The sequence below is a fragment of the Nelumbo lutea genome, chromosome 4 (genome assembly GCF_056320005.1).
Source record: "Nelumbo lutea isolate HS-2025 chromosome 4, American lotus-T2T, whole genome shotgun sequence".
NCBI classification, from domain to species: Eukaryota; Viridiplantae; Streptophyta; class Magnoliopsida; order Proteales; family Nelumbonaceae; genus Nelumbo; species Nelumbo lutea.
The window spans coordinates 84,325,254-84,339,659 of NC_142687.1; the positions used below are offsets into that span (position 1 = coordinate 84,325,254).

A 14,406-nucleotide genomic window follows, 5' to 3' on the forward strand; every position below is an offset into this window, starting at 1 on the left:
GATCCAAACATTTATAACCCCAATGAAGGGGACTATAGCCCATATTGGTTCAAAATATTGATATGATACGCATATTGGCAGTATCGTATCGGTACTTAGAAATGCCCAAAACTTTTTTTTAGTTTTTTTTTCAAACTTTGGTTTTTTTGGGAAGCTAAAAATATGATTTTTTTATTAAAAAAAGTTGGGGTTCCGAAACACCTGGAAACATGTGTTTCGGAGCATATAGTTTTCAAAAGATACTATACGAAACACCCGATACGGGGCGTATCGTATCGATACTTTAAACCATGTAGCCTATAAAAACACATGGTTTGGATTTGTAGTCCAACTTGTGATTCATGTAAGGTCGAATTTATAGAAAGGATAAATAGCCAAAGGTTTTCAGAGATTTGTAGTCGACAATCTTACCAAAAAGCAATTCATAGGGAGTCTTGCCATTGAGAGCCTTAGTTAAACAGCCTAAATTGGTTGGTGAAAGATGCAACCGATGTCTTTTCCCTTTTGGATAAGATGAACAAAAAGATGAAGACATGTTGGATACTCACTACATGTTTAACTACTACCGATGACGGATGTTCGAGACGTTTTATGGAAGTTCGAATACCAAGAAGTGCAACCTTATTCGACTCATCAGCTTTATTCATAAATAAAAGGTAGACAATAGAAGTCATTCTTAGTAGTTCCTCGAAGTAGAGGTGTTCTCGATTGTCGATCCTTAATAACACAAGTATGAGGGTGAAACTCAAAATAAACATCACTATTAGAAGCAAATTGAGCCACAGGAAGCAGATTCCATTGATCGAATAGTTGGCTCATGTAGTATGTCTTTCAAAAGTAAATACGAGAGGAAGATAGAACTAGTATGAGAAATTGTCCAACCTTCACCATTGCCAACAGTGACCTGATTGGGACTAGTGTATTCAGAATGCAACTTTAGTTTGCTCAAATCCGAGGTCATGTGGTTAATTGCCCTAGAATCTAGGTACCAACAATCATCCTCATTTAAAGCATTGAGGGAGGCATTATAAGCTACTGGTGTAGAGTCATTGGGTGCAGTGATCTTCTTGGAGTTCAAATCAGCCCCCCACAACCTCCACAACACATCCTTGCCGTGTATTGAGAACACCTTCCATTGATGATATCATCATTTCGGGTATTATCATCGAGAGATGTTCCCAATACATGGCGGGGATGTGTTGTAGGATGTTGTGGGGGGCTGATTTGCTCTCGTCTTCTTGGGCTTAGGTTTGAACTGTCGATTGTAGCGATGGTGACACTAGAAAACTGAGTTATTACAACTCCAACAGATCTTATAGGGGTTATTATCATATTTAGGCTTCCACTACTGTTAGAATCCTTGGAATCTTTCTCAACCTACTGGGGATTTGGGTTGGAACTCTAGAAGATAGAGAAAATTTCGCTGTATTACTTCAACGTAAACTGTACAACATACATGATGACTATTTATACAAGAACTAGACCTATACAAAAGCTGCTACGTAGTAAACTCCAGCTCAGCTAATCTAATAAACTAACAGCTATACTAACAGACTAACTAACCGTAGCTAATTGACTAACCATTCAAACAAGTTGGAGCTTGGGATTGATGAAAATCAACCAAGCCCAACTTGGAAACAATGGAATGGAACTGAGGGCCAACAAGACTTTTAGTAAACACATATGCAAGCTGTAACTTTGTAGAGATGTGTTTAGGAAGAACGAAACCAGCTTTATACTTGTCACGCACCAAGTGGCAATCAATTTCCAAGTGCTTAGTACGCTCATGGAAGACCGGATTAGCAGTAATATGCAATGCCGCTAAATTATCGCACCAAAGAGGAATTGGCAAAAGAAAATTGATTTGAAATTCCTGTAATATGTAACTGATCCACTACAGCTCACAAACAGTAGTAGCATGGCTTCGATGTTCCGCTTCTGTTCAAGATCTGCTAACAGTGGATTGTTTCTTGGTTTACCAAGAAATCAATGAAGAACCTAGAGATATACAGTAGCCAGTGAGTGATCGACGAGTCTCCTTACAAGCCGCCCAGTCTGCATCATAGTAGTTTTTAAGAGAAAAATCATTTGTAGATGGAAAGAACAAACCTCTTGAAGGGGTTCCCTTGAGGTATTTGAGAACGTGAAGAACTGCCTCCTAATGAGCCTTGGTAGGAGACTGAACAAATTGGCTAAGTTGTTGAACAACATGAATAATATCAGGGCTAGTCAAATTGAGATAGAGTAACTTGCCAACAAGCCTTTGACATTTCTCTAGTTCATCCAAAGGAACACCAACAATAGAAAAATGTTGCCCCTTTGGCAATGGTGTAACAGCATGTTTTACTCCAAGAAGACCAGCATCTTGCAAAATGTCTAACACGTACTTCCTTTTGTTAATATAAGTGCCACCTAACCCTCTTGCAATCTCAAGGCCCAAAAAATACTTAGCAAACCCCATATCCTTGATAGTAAATGTATCATATAGAAACTGTTTAACCTTTTGAATTTCACTTTCATGAGTGCCAGTGACAAGAACATCATCGACATATACTAACAAAATCTAAAAAAAGAACTTGATGTGCTCTTTGTAAACAAGCAATGATCATGTGCACTCTGTGTAAATCCATAAGCTTGAAGTTTAGCACAAAACTCAACATTCCATTGGCGGGAAGCCTACTTTAAACCATATAGAGACCTCTTCAACAAACAAAACTTCATGTGGTTTTGCTTTGGTAAAACCCTAAGGAGGCTGCATAAAAACTTCCTCATCAAATAACTATGTAAAAAGGCGTTATTAATATCCAATTGATGCAAAGACCAATTTTTGCAGTAGCAATAGCCAAAAATATCCTCATTATAACAAGCTTGGCTGTTGGAAAAAGTTGTCCTTGTAGTCAACTACTTCAATTTGATGGTAGCCTTTTGCTACCAACCTCGCTTTATATCTATCAATGGTACCATCTGGCAAATACTTTACCTTATAAACCCACTTCGATCCAATGGCCTTTTTTCCAGGTGGCAGAGGGACCAACTCCCATGTGTTATTTGATTCTAAATCCTGCAACTCTTTGTTCATAGCCTCAATCCACTTTTTCATTTTTGCTTGCTTGATAATATGAACTAGGTTCAGGAATAGATGACACATTGGCAAGAAAAGACATATACGTGTTAGTGAAAAGAGGTGATTTATGGTAGGGAAATGTTGGTGGTGTATAGGCTAAAGAACCTAGTGATGTAGTTGTATTCGAATTTGTAATAACAGTAGGCAAGTTAGTAGAAACAGTTACATTAGACACAAAGTCATTCATTCATACTGGTTTAAATTTTTGTCTAGTGCTATGCCTTAAAGTAGGAATGGGAATATCTGAATGATGTGTGTCAGATGAAGATTGAATGGGGTTCAAAGGCTGTATAGGATCTAAAATAATGTCAGTATGGATAGATTCATTAGCAGTAGAAGGAAAAATAGTAAGAATATGATCAATAGCAGGATCAACATTCTAGTTTAAAGGAGTTGTTGGCAAATGATTTGAATTGAAGACAATAGGATCATGAAAATGAATATGTAATGATACTTCACTGCTATCATTAGTAACATTTGAAAAAGGAAATATATTTTCATGAAAAACCACATCCTAAGAAGTATAAAACTGATGAGAATCTTAATCATAAACTCTATATGCCTTCTGACCTATGACAAATCCAACAAAAACACACCTATATGCCCTATCTTCAAATTTATCCTTATGTGGCCTAGTGTTAGTTGCATAGCATAAGCAACCAAAACACTTAAGTTGACTATAATCTGGTTTTTTGTTATATAACATTTCATAAGGGGTTTTCCAATCTAAAAGACTAATAGGTAACCTATTTAGGATATAAGCTACCATTAAAAGAGAATGGCCCCAGAATTTTATAAGCATATTTTCCTGAAACATTAAAGCTCTAGCTATTTGTAAGAGGTGTTTATGCCTCTTCTCAACAATGCCATTTTGTTGAGGAGTATAAATACAACTCTTTTGATGCACAATTCCTAATTGATACAAGAAAGTTTGACATTCATTGCTAGTAATGTCTAATGTTTATGTGCAAGTAAAAAGGCCCAAGTAGCTCTACTACAATCATCTACCACAGTAAGCATGTAATGTGCTTCTGTAATAGAAGCTTTATAGTAACATCCCCATAAGTCTATGTGCAGAAGATCAAAAATAGAATCTGACCTAATATTGCTAAGTGGAAAAGACAGCCTATGTTGTTTTGATTTGTGACAAACATCACATGGTGAAAACAGTGTTGTATCAATACCATTTAAAAAGGTAATGTATATCAATGAGGCATGACCAAGCTTGTTATGCCACAAAAGTTCAGAATCTTTATTCAAATCATCAGTAGCAGTACAAGGAAGATTGACTGAGTTACAAATAGAATCAAAAGAAGATTTAACTAAGTCAATCTGATTATTACAAGAAACAAAAAATGTAGTATCATGGAATGAAGTTTTGTCTAAAATGTATAGACTCCCAACCACTTTACCAACTGCTACAACAGCTTCAGTTTGAGGGTCCTGTAGAATACATTTGTCAGGATGAAATACAAATTTAATTTGTGCAGTCTTGGAAAGTTTTTTTACTGAAAGAATGTTAAATTTGAAACTAGGGACATAAAGAGCATCGGCCAAGGTCAGTTTACGGCTAAGATGCATATCACCTATTTGATGAACAAATTTAACAGATCCGTCAGGTGGAAAAACTGGAGTAATTTGTGTTACTGGTTTTGATCTATGAAAAGTTTGGGGTTAATGCACATGTGGTTTGATGCACTCGTGTCCATTATCCATGTTCCACAATCCAAATTATCAAATGAACGTAAAGCAAAATGAAAAGCAATACTAGAATTTTTACCCACAAAATCCTCAACATGTGTGAAGTTAACATGATTGCCTTCAATAATAGCATTTCCCTTCATCATCTTCGACAATTCCTGTTAAATCATCTCTGACAAAGATACTTGTTGATCAGTTGTTTTGCCAACATCATGATCCATGTTAACATCCAAAGGATTATCAGTCATATTTTCCACATTTCTTCCTCTTGTAACCTTGCTTCTTTGCCCTTTACATTTCTTATGCCACTCTGGATAACCATGCAATTTGAAGCATGTATCCTTATTATGACCGCCCATGCTATAGTGATCACAAGACAACTTCTCTTATTTCTCATTCTTTTTGTCATTATAACTTGACTTCTTATGCTTTCCTCTTTCAGCACCAAATCCTCTTCCCATAGATGCTCTTACAAACATTGCTGAGTTCTGAACATTCTCAACCAAGTTAAGATGAACCTCTTGTTGCTTCTCAACTCGAAAATCATTGAATAAACCTTGTTAACTGAAGGCAGGGGATCCATAACCAAGATCTGGTTTCTTACATGATCAAAATCATCACTAAGGCCCATTAAAAACTGCATTAGCCTGTTACAATTCTTACAAGTACATTGTGGTATTGGTTGCACACAGACCAATTCATCCCACTGTTTCTTCAGCTTTGAAGTACTTACCACTGACTTACTTCCTTGAGAAATAGTATTTATTTTTCTTTGGATCTAGTAAATATGAGGTCCATTAGATTCACCAAATCTCTCTTCCAACTCTGACCAAAGTTCTCTAGCAGTTGATGCATAGAGAAAAGCTTACACTATTTCTTTAGAAATAGAGTTCAAAATCCATAATCTAATCATACAATCCACACAAATCCATTGATCATAATCAATAGAATCTTCTTCTGGCATCACACACCTTTCATCGATGAATCTGAGCTTCACCTTAGCTCCTAGGGCTATCTTAATCGATCTACTCCAAGACAAATAATTGTTATCTGTTAAAGGAGTCGTGACAAGTTGCATTCCTGAATGATCCAAGTTCACCAAAGCTATTGGATCTCCATTAAAGGTACTTGTCGTTTCCTTGTGCACAATTGTAGTTCCAGTTTGAGATGCAACCACAACCGCTAGATCTTCAATCACTTCCATTCTTTCAGCTGACACAAAACCAAAACTCTACTATCTAATCTTCAAAAGAATCAACAAGGTGGAGGTACAGGCAGATCTGAATCGATTTGCTCTGATACAATGAAAAATTTTGGAGAAAAAGAAAACTAGAAGATGGAAAAAATTTCTCTATATTACTTCAACGTAAACTGTACAAGATACATGTTGACTATGTATACAAGAATCAGACCTATACAAAGTTGCTACATAGTAAACTCCAGCTGAGCTAATCTAACAAACTAACCAACTTGTACAACAAACTAACATCTATACTAACAGACTAACTAACCGTAGCTAATTGACTAACCATTCAAACTATAAATTGAATATATAATCTGTACATGGACGAATAATTAGCAGAGGGAAATGGAGGCAAAGGCTGCATATGACATTCGATTCGGATCTCTTCAATGATCAAGAGAGCCTGGAGCTCATCAAAGCAGTGATCAGCCTCGAGCCTATTCAAAGCTTAGTGAAAAATATCCAAGTCTACAAGAGACGACCCAGCGGCGGCCAAACTGTTTTTGATTTTCTAAAGGTAAATGTGCATTGAATCACCATCCTTTTTCATAAGTATAAGGTGGTTCCAAAGTTGAGTGATCCAAGCCTTTGATTTGGACCCCTATAACTTCTCCAAAGTGTGCCAAACTTCTCAACATGTAGAGCATCCAACCACTGGTTAGGTGAGAGTGGCAAGGAGCCAATTGAGCATAACTTGGTCTTGTTTGACCCACCATTAATAAGCTGGATTGAGTGTGGTATTATCCAAAACATGCTGAGAGAGTCGTGGGAGAGGACCATCCACATATCTCGTTAGTTCTGCTCTAACTAGTGCTGGAAGTATTTGAAACTTCCAAAGCAAATAGTTATAACCATCCAAATTTACTAGAACGATAGTTGGAAAACTATCGTTTCCAAAAACAATAGGTGTGGAAGTTGTTGTAGGGATATTCAAAATTTCAAGAATCTCTCTCCTCCCTCTCTTGGTTTTGTCTTTTCATCTTCCCACCCTTTAGTGCATGGGAAGACTCCTTGTCCCACATTGGGGGGGGGGGGGTGCTTTTCACACGTGTGTGCCGATCCGGGGCATGGGCACGTGTGCGTGTGCGCAAGCGCATCGCACCGAATCGCTTTTACTTTTTTATCAAATTTGAATTTTTAATTAAATGTTTTGCATCTACTCGAACAGATGTCTATTTCAATTTCAATTTTTTTTTCAAACAAAAACGTTTTCTCTTTTTCGTGTCTCTTCTTCCTCCATGTGCCTCTTCGAATAGGTGCACTGTTTTGAAGAGGCTCCTGTCTAAAAGGACACTTTTGTATCCATTCGGGTTTGAGACCAGTCTACAAAAATGATGTTGGTCGACCCAGTTTCACGTAGATCAATTCTCAACAAGTCTTCTTCTCTGTCTTCTATGTAATTTGAGCATCATCTTTTTTGTGGTTCACGGAGGTATGGTAAGCGAGTGCACGCCTACCAGTAGCCTGTGGCCTGTTTTATCTTAGCGACCAATTTGTGATCATCCGGTTGCACCATAGGGGGCAAATGTGGTTTTAAGGAGAGTGACCAAGTGACACGACTCAACCCTCCTTCTCCCTACAATTCCCAGTTTTGAGATTCTACATCATATCACTGCAATTTCGGTTTGGAAAGTGATTATCAATAAGTTCTATTCTGCCTTTTTTATTATTTTTACAACAGAAGATGGCTGGGCATTTGTTGAGGTGACTGCAACGGATTGAGTGGACATGGTTTCAGATTGGCGAGGGTCTGATACCATCAACGACACAAGAATTTGGAGTGGAAAACCGACCATAGAATTGGTGATTCGGTTATTGTATTTATATTGGTAATCAAGGAGATAAGATGCAACAGATTAATCTCAGAGATTTACTCTGTTTGGTTAGTTGATATACAAATCTAGTTGTACAATTTAACCTAGTTAGTTATGTAGGTGCCATGGGTTGTGTTGAATTGGATTGACCCATTATCTTCAAATACACGTATATACATACATATACGCATATATACATATTCTTCAATGAGGCCTATGGGTTGGGTTTCGTGGAGATGGAAAATGGAGAAAACTATCATCCCTACCACTCGAATTCAGAGAATAAAAAAATGTGAGAGGGCACAGAGAGGTTGAAGATGGACATCGTGCCTGTCTATCTCTGACATGTAGCAATTCATTATCGAAAGAGTCGAACTTCAATTGTAATTTCCGGCCGAGATGGGTAGCAGCTTGCTCAATTTTACCTCTGACGCAGTGAAACATGGAGCAACTTCTAAGGGCGGTTCCATTGGTTATCAATAATAAATCAAAATTAAAACGAACTAAATATGATTTTGGATGTTGTACATCCTGGACTTAAATCACTACAAAATAACTTCAAAGAGTTGTAACTCCTTGTTAAACAACTGAACATAAATACAACATCGACACCAATTTTACATATAACATTTTTTAGTGTACATTTATTATTTTTCAAATAGTAACTCATTATTGAAATTTATAACTTTTTAAATATTAACAAGAATTATACCCATTTTTTAAGAATTAAGATTTTTGTTATATTATTTTTTATGTTGTTGATGCATTTTTTATACTTCAATTTTTGCAACTTATACGCATCTTAATTTTTTCACTACATCGATGTATATCCAAAGTATATGTTAATCTGTTTCTAATAAAAACATTTCTAATATTCTTTATATTTTTCATACTTTTTCTTCTTTTGACAAAAGAAAAGGACAATGGACTCAATTTGGAAAGAGCATAAATACAAATATATACAATGTAAATATGTATTGGTCCGTTATTTGTCAATGCATAAATATAATGTTGTCAAATACACATAAAAGTAAACCAAAGTTTAAATTACTCTGAATCAGAATTTACACTCCATTTAAAAGCCATATTACAAAGTTTTTCATCAATACAAAGTTATAAACTATTAGTTTTTCTGATCATAACAAATTTTCCTTGCTAATAACCTTTTTATCTTCCCAATTTACATACTTTGAACATGATCAAGGAAACTAGTTCCATAGGATAAAAGAATATGTATTAACCACACAAATATGTATTAACCTTGGAGATTTGACAATCTTTCAATCAAATGCCAAAGAATATGCATTAACCACACAAATTACTGTTTAACCGAGATGCCCAGACAAGGATTTATTCTAAATAGATACGGGCAATCTATATCGGTGCTTTTTTATATATGTTTTATTTATTTTTTTTAGGGAGAATGACCAATCAGTCCAAATCAGAATTTATAACTCTAAAATAGATAATAAATTAATGCCAAATTCATGAACAGGATATAATTTATAGGAGGGAGGGGACTATTAATAGGGGGGCAGGAATTCAGAATTCTGCATCGGATCTCCATTTTTTTTAACTTTGAACCAGTGACTGATTCGATACGCCTCTACCAGGGTTGTATTGGGAAATCACCGGCACGATACGTAAATAATTATCATTTACGTAGATCCACAAGGTAACATAACCGTCTGGAATACGGGATGCCCCACTTGAGTCTTGAACGTGAATGAATAATTATCATTCACGGGCAAGATGTGGTTTATAGGGAAAGAGGGCTAAATTCTGCATCGTATATTTCCGTACTGTATCCTGTATGTACGGTTACAGGACACGAGTCCAGTGATGGTGATTGGTGACCACTGACCAGTGAGCGGTGAGCGGTGTAAAATTAGCAGCACTGATTGATGCGGATCACTCATATCTAGGCCGTTGATTGCTTCAAACACGAAATGGAGAACACCCTCCAATTCTTCTGCGTGGGACCTACCGATTGATTCTGATCCCACGCACCAAAATGTCATCAGAGCTCCACAAATAATGACACGTGGCATATGTACACTATCGCTTTGGTTGATGTGGCATTTAAAAAAAATAAAAACAAAACCAACCATGAATGATGTTTATTATAAGCAAGTTATCCGTCACATGGTTGAACTTGAGTGCAGTGTACATGGTCAGTCTCAACTCTCAAGATTCAAGAGTACTGACCCCAAAGCTGTGGGCGCCTCCAACGGTTGTTCGGTACCACCGGCGCCGTTGGATAGTTAATGGATGATGCCAGGGGCGGAGATTGAAATAAAGTGGAGGCGTGGATGGATAAAAATATGTCCCAGGTCCCACGCCTTGAGGATTGAGTCCAGCCTAATCTATTTCACTCTCTGCCAAACACTCGCTACTAATGACGTCATCTTTCTTTTCTCGTGTCTCCACCCCCACCCAACTCGTTTTTTGCTTTATTATGAGTTATGACCTTCACCGCTCCACCATTAATCAATTCATTATCTTGTCTTCCTCCCTAAATTCCTGTATTTTTTTTTCTACTCCAAAAAAATCATTTTTTAAGCGAGAGATCAAAATATCTCTACCTGCAGTCTGCAACAGGAGACAGACACACACCTAACGAGTAACGATATTATTAAATTTTATACAAAAAACAGAAGAAAGAAAAGCTGTTGCATCCGTTGATTACACAGCAGTATGACCCATCAGATCTTTTTAAGTAATTATATCACAGATTATCAGCGCGAATGATAGTCTTCAAGGAAGAAGAATGAACAATAAATAACAGGGACTATCTCTCAACTTTGACATAATGAAAGAAGAAATTGTTGGAAGAAGACAATAAAATGTCATAATAATAATAATACAAAGAAATCAAACTAAATACAGTTAATTTGGGAGAAGATTCAGAAGCCTTAACAGGGAGAAAATTGAAACCCATTGACGCTTTCCCCGTTTGATCCATCTATCTATTAACCAAAAAACAAAAAACATTCAAAATCTTATGGAACTACATGCACCATACTGACACCATCAAACGAAATTTCTCCCAAATTATATAGAAGTTCGACGGATAACAAAGGAAATAGGAAAGGAAAAAAAATCATGCGCCTGAGAAAACTGACGAGGCACAACATTACATAGCTGTTGAGACCATGGCGGCAGAAGCGGCAGGAACATCATCGAAACTCCAGAGGTCAAGGGAGACCCCTCCCGCAATGTTCTCCTGAGCTGGATTCGGCGCGGCCGTGGGCTGCTCAACACCACCATCGAATGGAATGTGATAGAACTTCATGTAAGATTCGAACGCCATTAGCTCCTCCGAAAGCTTCTGTACTTCGTCATCTTCTATCACTATCCCCTTGTTGCTTTCTCGTTTTGGTTCCAATAACCCCTCCCCCTTCACCTTCATATTAACCTGTTGAAAACAAGCGTCACCTCCGTCCTGGTCGCTACCCATCATGCTCGGAGACGAAGCTGCACCCTCCGATCCAGATGCAGAGCTCGACATGTCACCGTGAGGGAGAAAGACAATGGGATTTGGGTTAACAGGAGGAATGCCGCCATAGTAACCGTTGGCAGGAAACGCTTGATTCAGATGAGCGGGAAATCCAAAATCCGCATTCTTCGGGATGCCACCACAGTAGGTCTGATTATACAATGGCTGTGGGTTTCGATGGGAGGGCACCTGGGCATTAGGAGCTGAGTATTCATCGTCTTCGTTGGGAAAATTAACCTTGGCTTTCTTTCCTCTAATCTTCCTTGCTTCTCTGTCATAAGCCCTTGCCGCCTCTTCCGCGGTGTTGAAGGTACCCAACCAAACCCTAACCCCTTTCCTGGGGTCACGGATCTCGGCCGCCCATTTGCCCCATGGGCGTTGTCGAATCCCTCTGTACAGATTCTTTCGCTTTCTCTTGCCGTTGTTTTCACCAGCAGCACCGTCACCTGCATCTGCATGAATGAAGTTCACAGTGAGTCAAAAGGTGAGGAAGAAAATAAAGCAGAGCGTAAAGATAATGGAGAGAGAGAGAGAGAGAGAGAGAGAGAGAGAGAGAGATTCGCCTGCAAGGGAAGGGAGTTTCTTGGTCTCTTCTTCTTGACTGAAGCGGCGGAAGTCGGATTCGAAGTCGTCATCAGTTTTAGCGAAGGGCGAATTGGGCCAGAGATCTCTAGCGGTGACACGGCGATTTCTATTGCGAGGGATGAAGTCGGCTATGATCGCACCACCACACATTTTTCAATGTTTGCAGAGAATAGAACGAAGAGATTGAAGAAGGAAGAGAAATCTGGGAAACTGAGAGAGAGAGAGAGAGAGAGAGAGGTAAAGTCGGTTCGTTGTTGTTGTTGTTGATGAACAGCAAATGAGTTGAGGCTAAAATGGTTGGGGCTGGGGTTGCTTTTGTACCCGTTGAACCGCTGGTGCCAGCAGTACAAGCAGTACTTTTGTCGCGTCTATCGTTTTTATTATTCTTTTTTATTTTATCTTGCCGCAATTTAATCTTGCGTAGTGCGCAAGACTCAAAGACAAAGGCCCCTTTTCTTCCAGAAGGGCCATGGCTCGATCCGTTTACGAGTTACGACGCACTCATAGAGAGTCATAGGCTCATAGGAACTAGGAAATGACCAAAGAAGCCATAGCGATAGCGGTAGTGGTCATTAATAAATAAACTATAAAGAGTTGATTTTTTTTTTCTCGCTTGATCGCTTGTGTACTAACGATAAATGAGTTTGTTTTTTCTTTTTTCTTTTTTTGGTAAAGAAAATGAAGGGTATGGTCAGTATCAGTACCTGCCAAAATTGACTTAAATCCAGTGAGGACGGACGAAACATCAGATACTACCGTGGTAGTGCTAATTTTTATCTTGCAACTCAGAAAGCACGTTCTATAACATGAAAATATCCCAGGTCGGTTCCACAAAATCTTGCCCACAATACAGAGTTTTTATAAGCTCAAACGCGTAATAGACGCGACCCGGTGAGCACAAAAGCAGTTATTTGCCACGTAGACATATGATATGGCATCGGAAGCCACCTGTTCTTGTTAATTTGTGTGTCCAACGCGTTGCACTAGGTTTAGACCAGTGGGGGAAGATCCAGTGGTGCACTACACAGTCGGTAATGAAGTGAAATATTCCTTTTGAAGATTGAAGATTAGTAAACGAGAGTGAAACTACATAAAGTATTATTATTTATCAAATTCAAAATTCATGGATGGATTCTGATTCGTCAAAACTCTTTCCATTACCAGATTATGGTAATGGGCGCATTTAAGAGAGTAATTACATTCTTCTGTTCTACTTCTGATCATATAAATAATTAAATTACGACTCGAGTGTCGGAAATGCAGTTAAAAAAATTACAAGTTGCTTATTGGCTTGAGCAAAATTAGGGAATCCGAGAAGGTTTGGAGTTTTAATGGGATTCGGTCATTATCCATTTGATTGATATTGATGTTGATCTTTATACTTTGACCCACAACCGCATTTCCTGTTTATTTTATGCCGGTCGCATTTTTGACAAATTTAATTTGCATGCTCCTTTCTTCTCTGGTCGTCCGATCGTTGACCAAGCCAAAATCCCACGACTTACGACCTTTTAAATTAAAATAACAAAATATAGAAAAAATAAATAGAAAGGAAAAAACATTGTCAAGGCCAATGTATAAATCGTTTCAGCCAATTAATACACGGAGTCGGAGACTGGAGCAGGTTTAGTTTAGTTTCCATGGTAGGTAGCTATTAGCTAATAGGGGGTTTCTTCGACTCAAAAAAAGACTGAATTAGGTTTTAAGTAGAACGCCATAAAAGAACGAGGGAAAACCAAACAGGGTTTGATCTTAAGTAAAGAAAATTCATTTAAAAATTAGCAACTTAGCTTAAACAAATAAAAAAAAAAAAAAATCCTGATATCTTAGAAGAACTTTGACCAATAATACCAGTGGTTTTGGTTACCATGATCGATTTTTTTGTATCATAGTCGGACTCTGTTTTTACAGACATTCAAAGGAAAATTATATCATGTTTTCTTCTTTTACATTTATTGTTGGTGGAAAAAATTCAACATTTTACGCATTGATCTCTTGTTTGAAAATTAGAACTCGGACTCTGTGATTGAGATTAAGTTTTGTTATTTTCACAATTCCTCACATTTAAATATTTAGTAAAAAATGATGTTACTTGAAGGATTCAATTATGATACCAGAAAAACTTGTAACCAATCAGGTTGAATTTATCAAAATTCAGGAAGGGTGGTTGTTCAAAGGTCGAAGCTCACCTGGTATCATGTTTTTCTTTCTGGTAGCATATAGTTTTCCTTCTTTAAAAGTATAAGTTAGGGGTTCAAAATGAATTGATCCAATTTGAAGTTCGGTCCTATTTTTATCACATATGGATATCTCCATTTTGTATCTTTGGATTAAAAATTGGATGGGATGGGATTGGAATCACCCCCTATCCTATCCAATTAGAAATTGGGGTATGACATTCCCTCCCTGTTCTTATCCCTAGTCAAGATACTCTAGGGTT

General features: G+C 37.7%; 1 protein-coding gene across 1 annotated transcript; it reads right to left on the bottom strand.

The window, feature by feature from the left end:
• Positions 1 to 10,707: 10,707 nt before the first annotated feature.
• Positions 10,708 to 12,516, bottom strand: LOC148861431 (ethylene-responsive transcription factor RAP2-2-like). The gene is made up of 2 exons (XM_088984705.1): positions 11,945 to 12,516; positions 10,708 to 11,833 (listed from the first exon to the last, which is right to left on the bottom strand). The coding sequence occupies exons 1-2, from the start codon at positions 12,114 to 12,116 to the stop codon at positions 11,019 to 11,021; spliced, it is 987 nt and encodes a 328-aa protein (XP_088840831.1). The 5' UTR covers positions 12,117 to 12,516; the 3' UTR covers positions 10,708 to 11,018.
• Between the last annotated feature and the right edge of the window lie 1,890 nt (positions 12,517 to 14,406).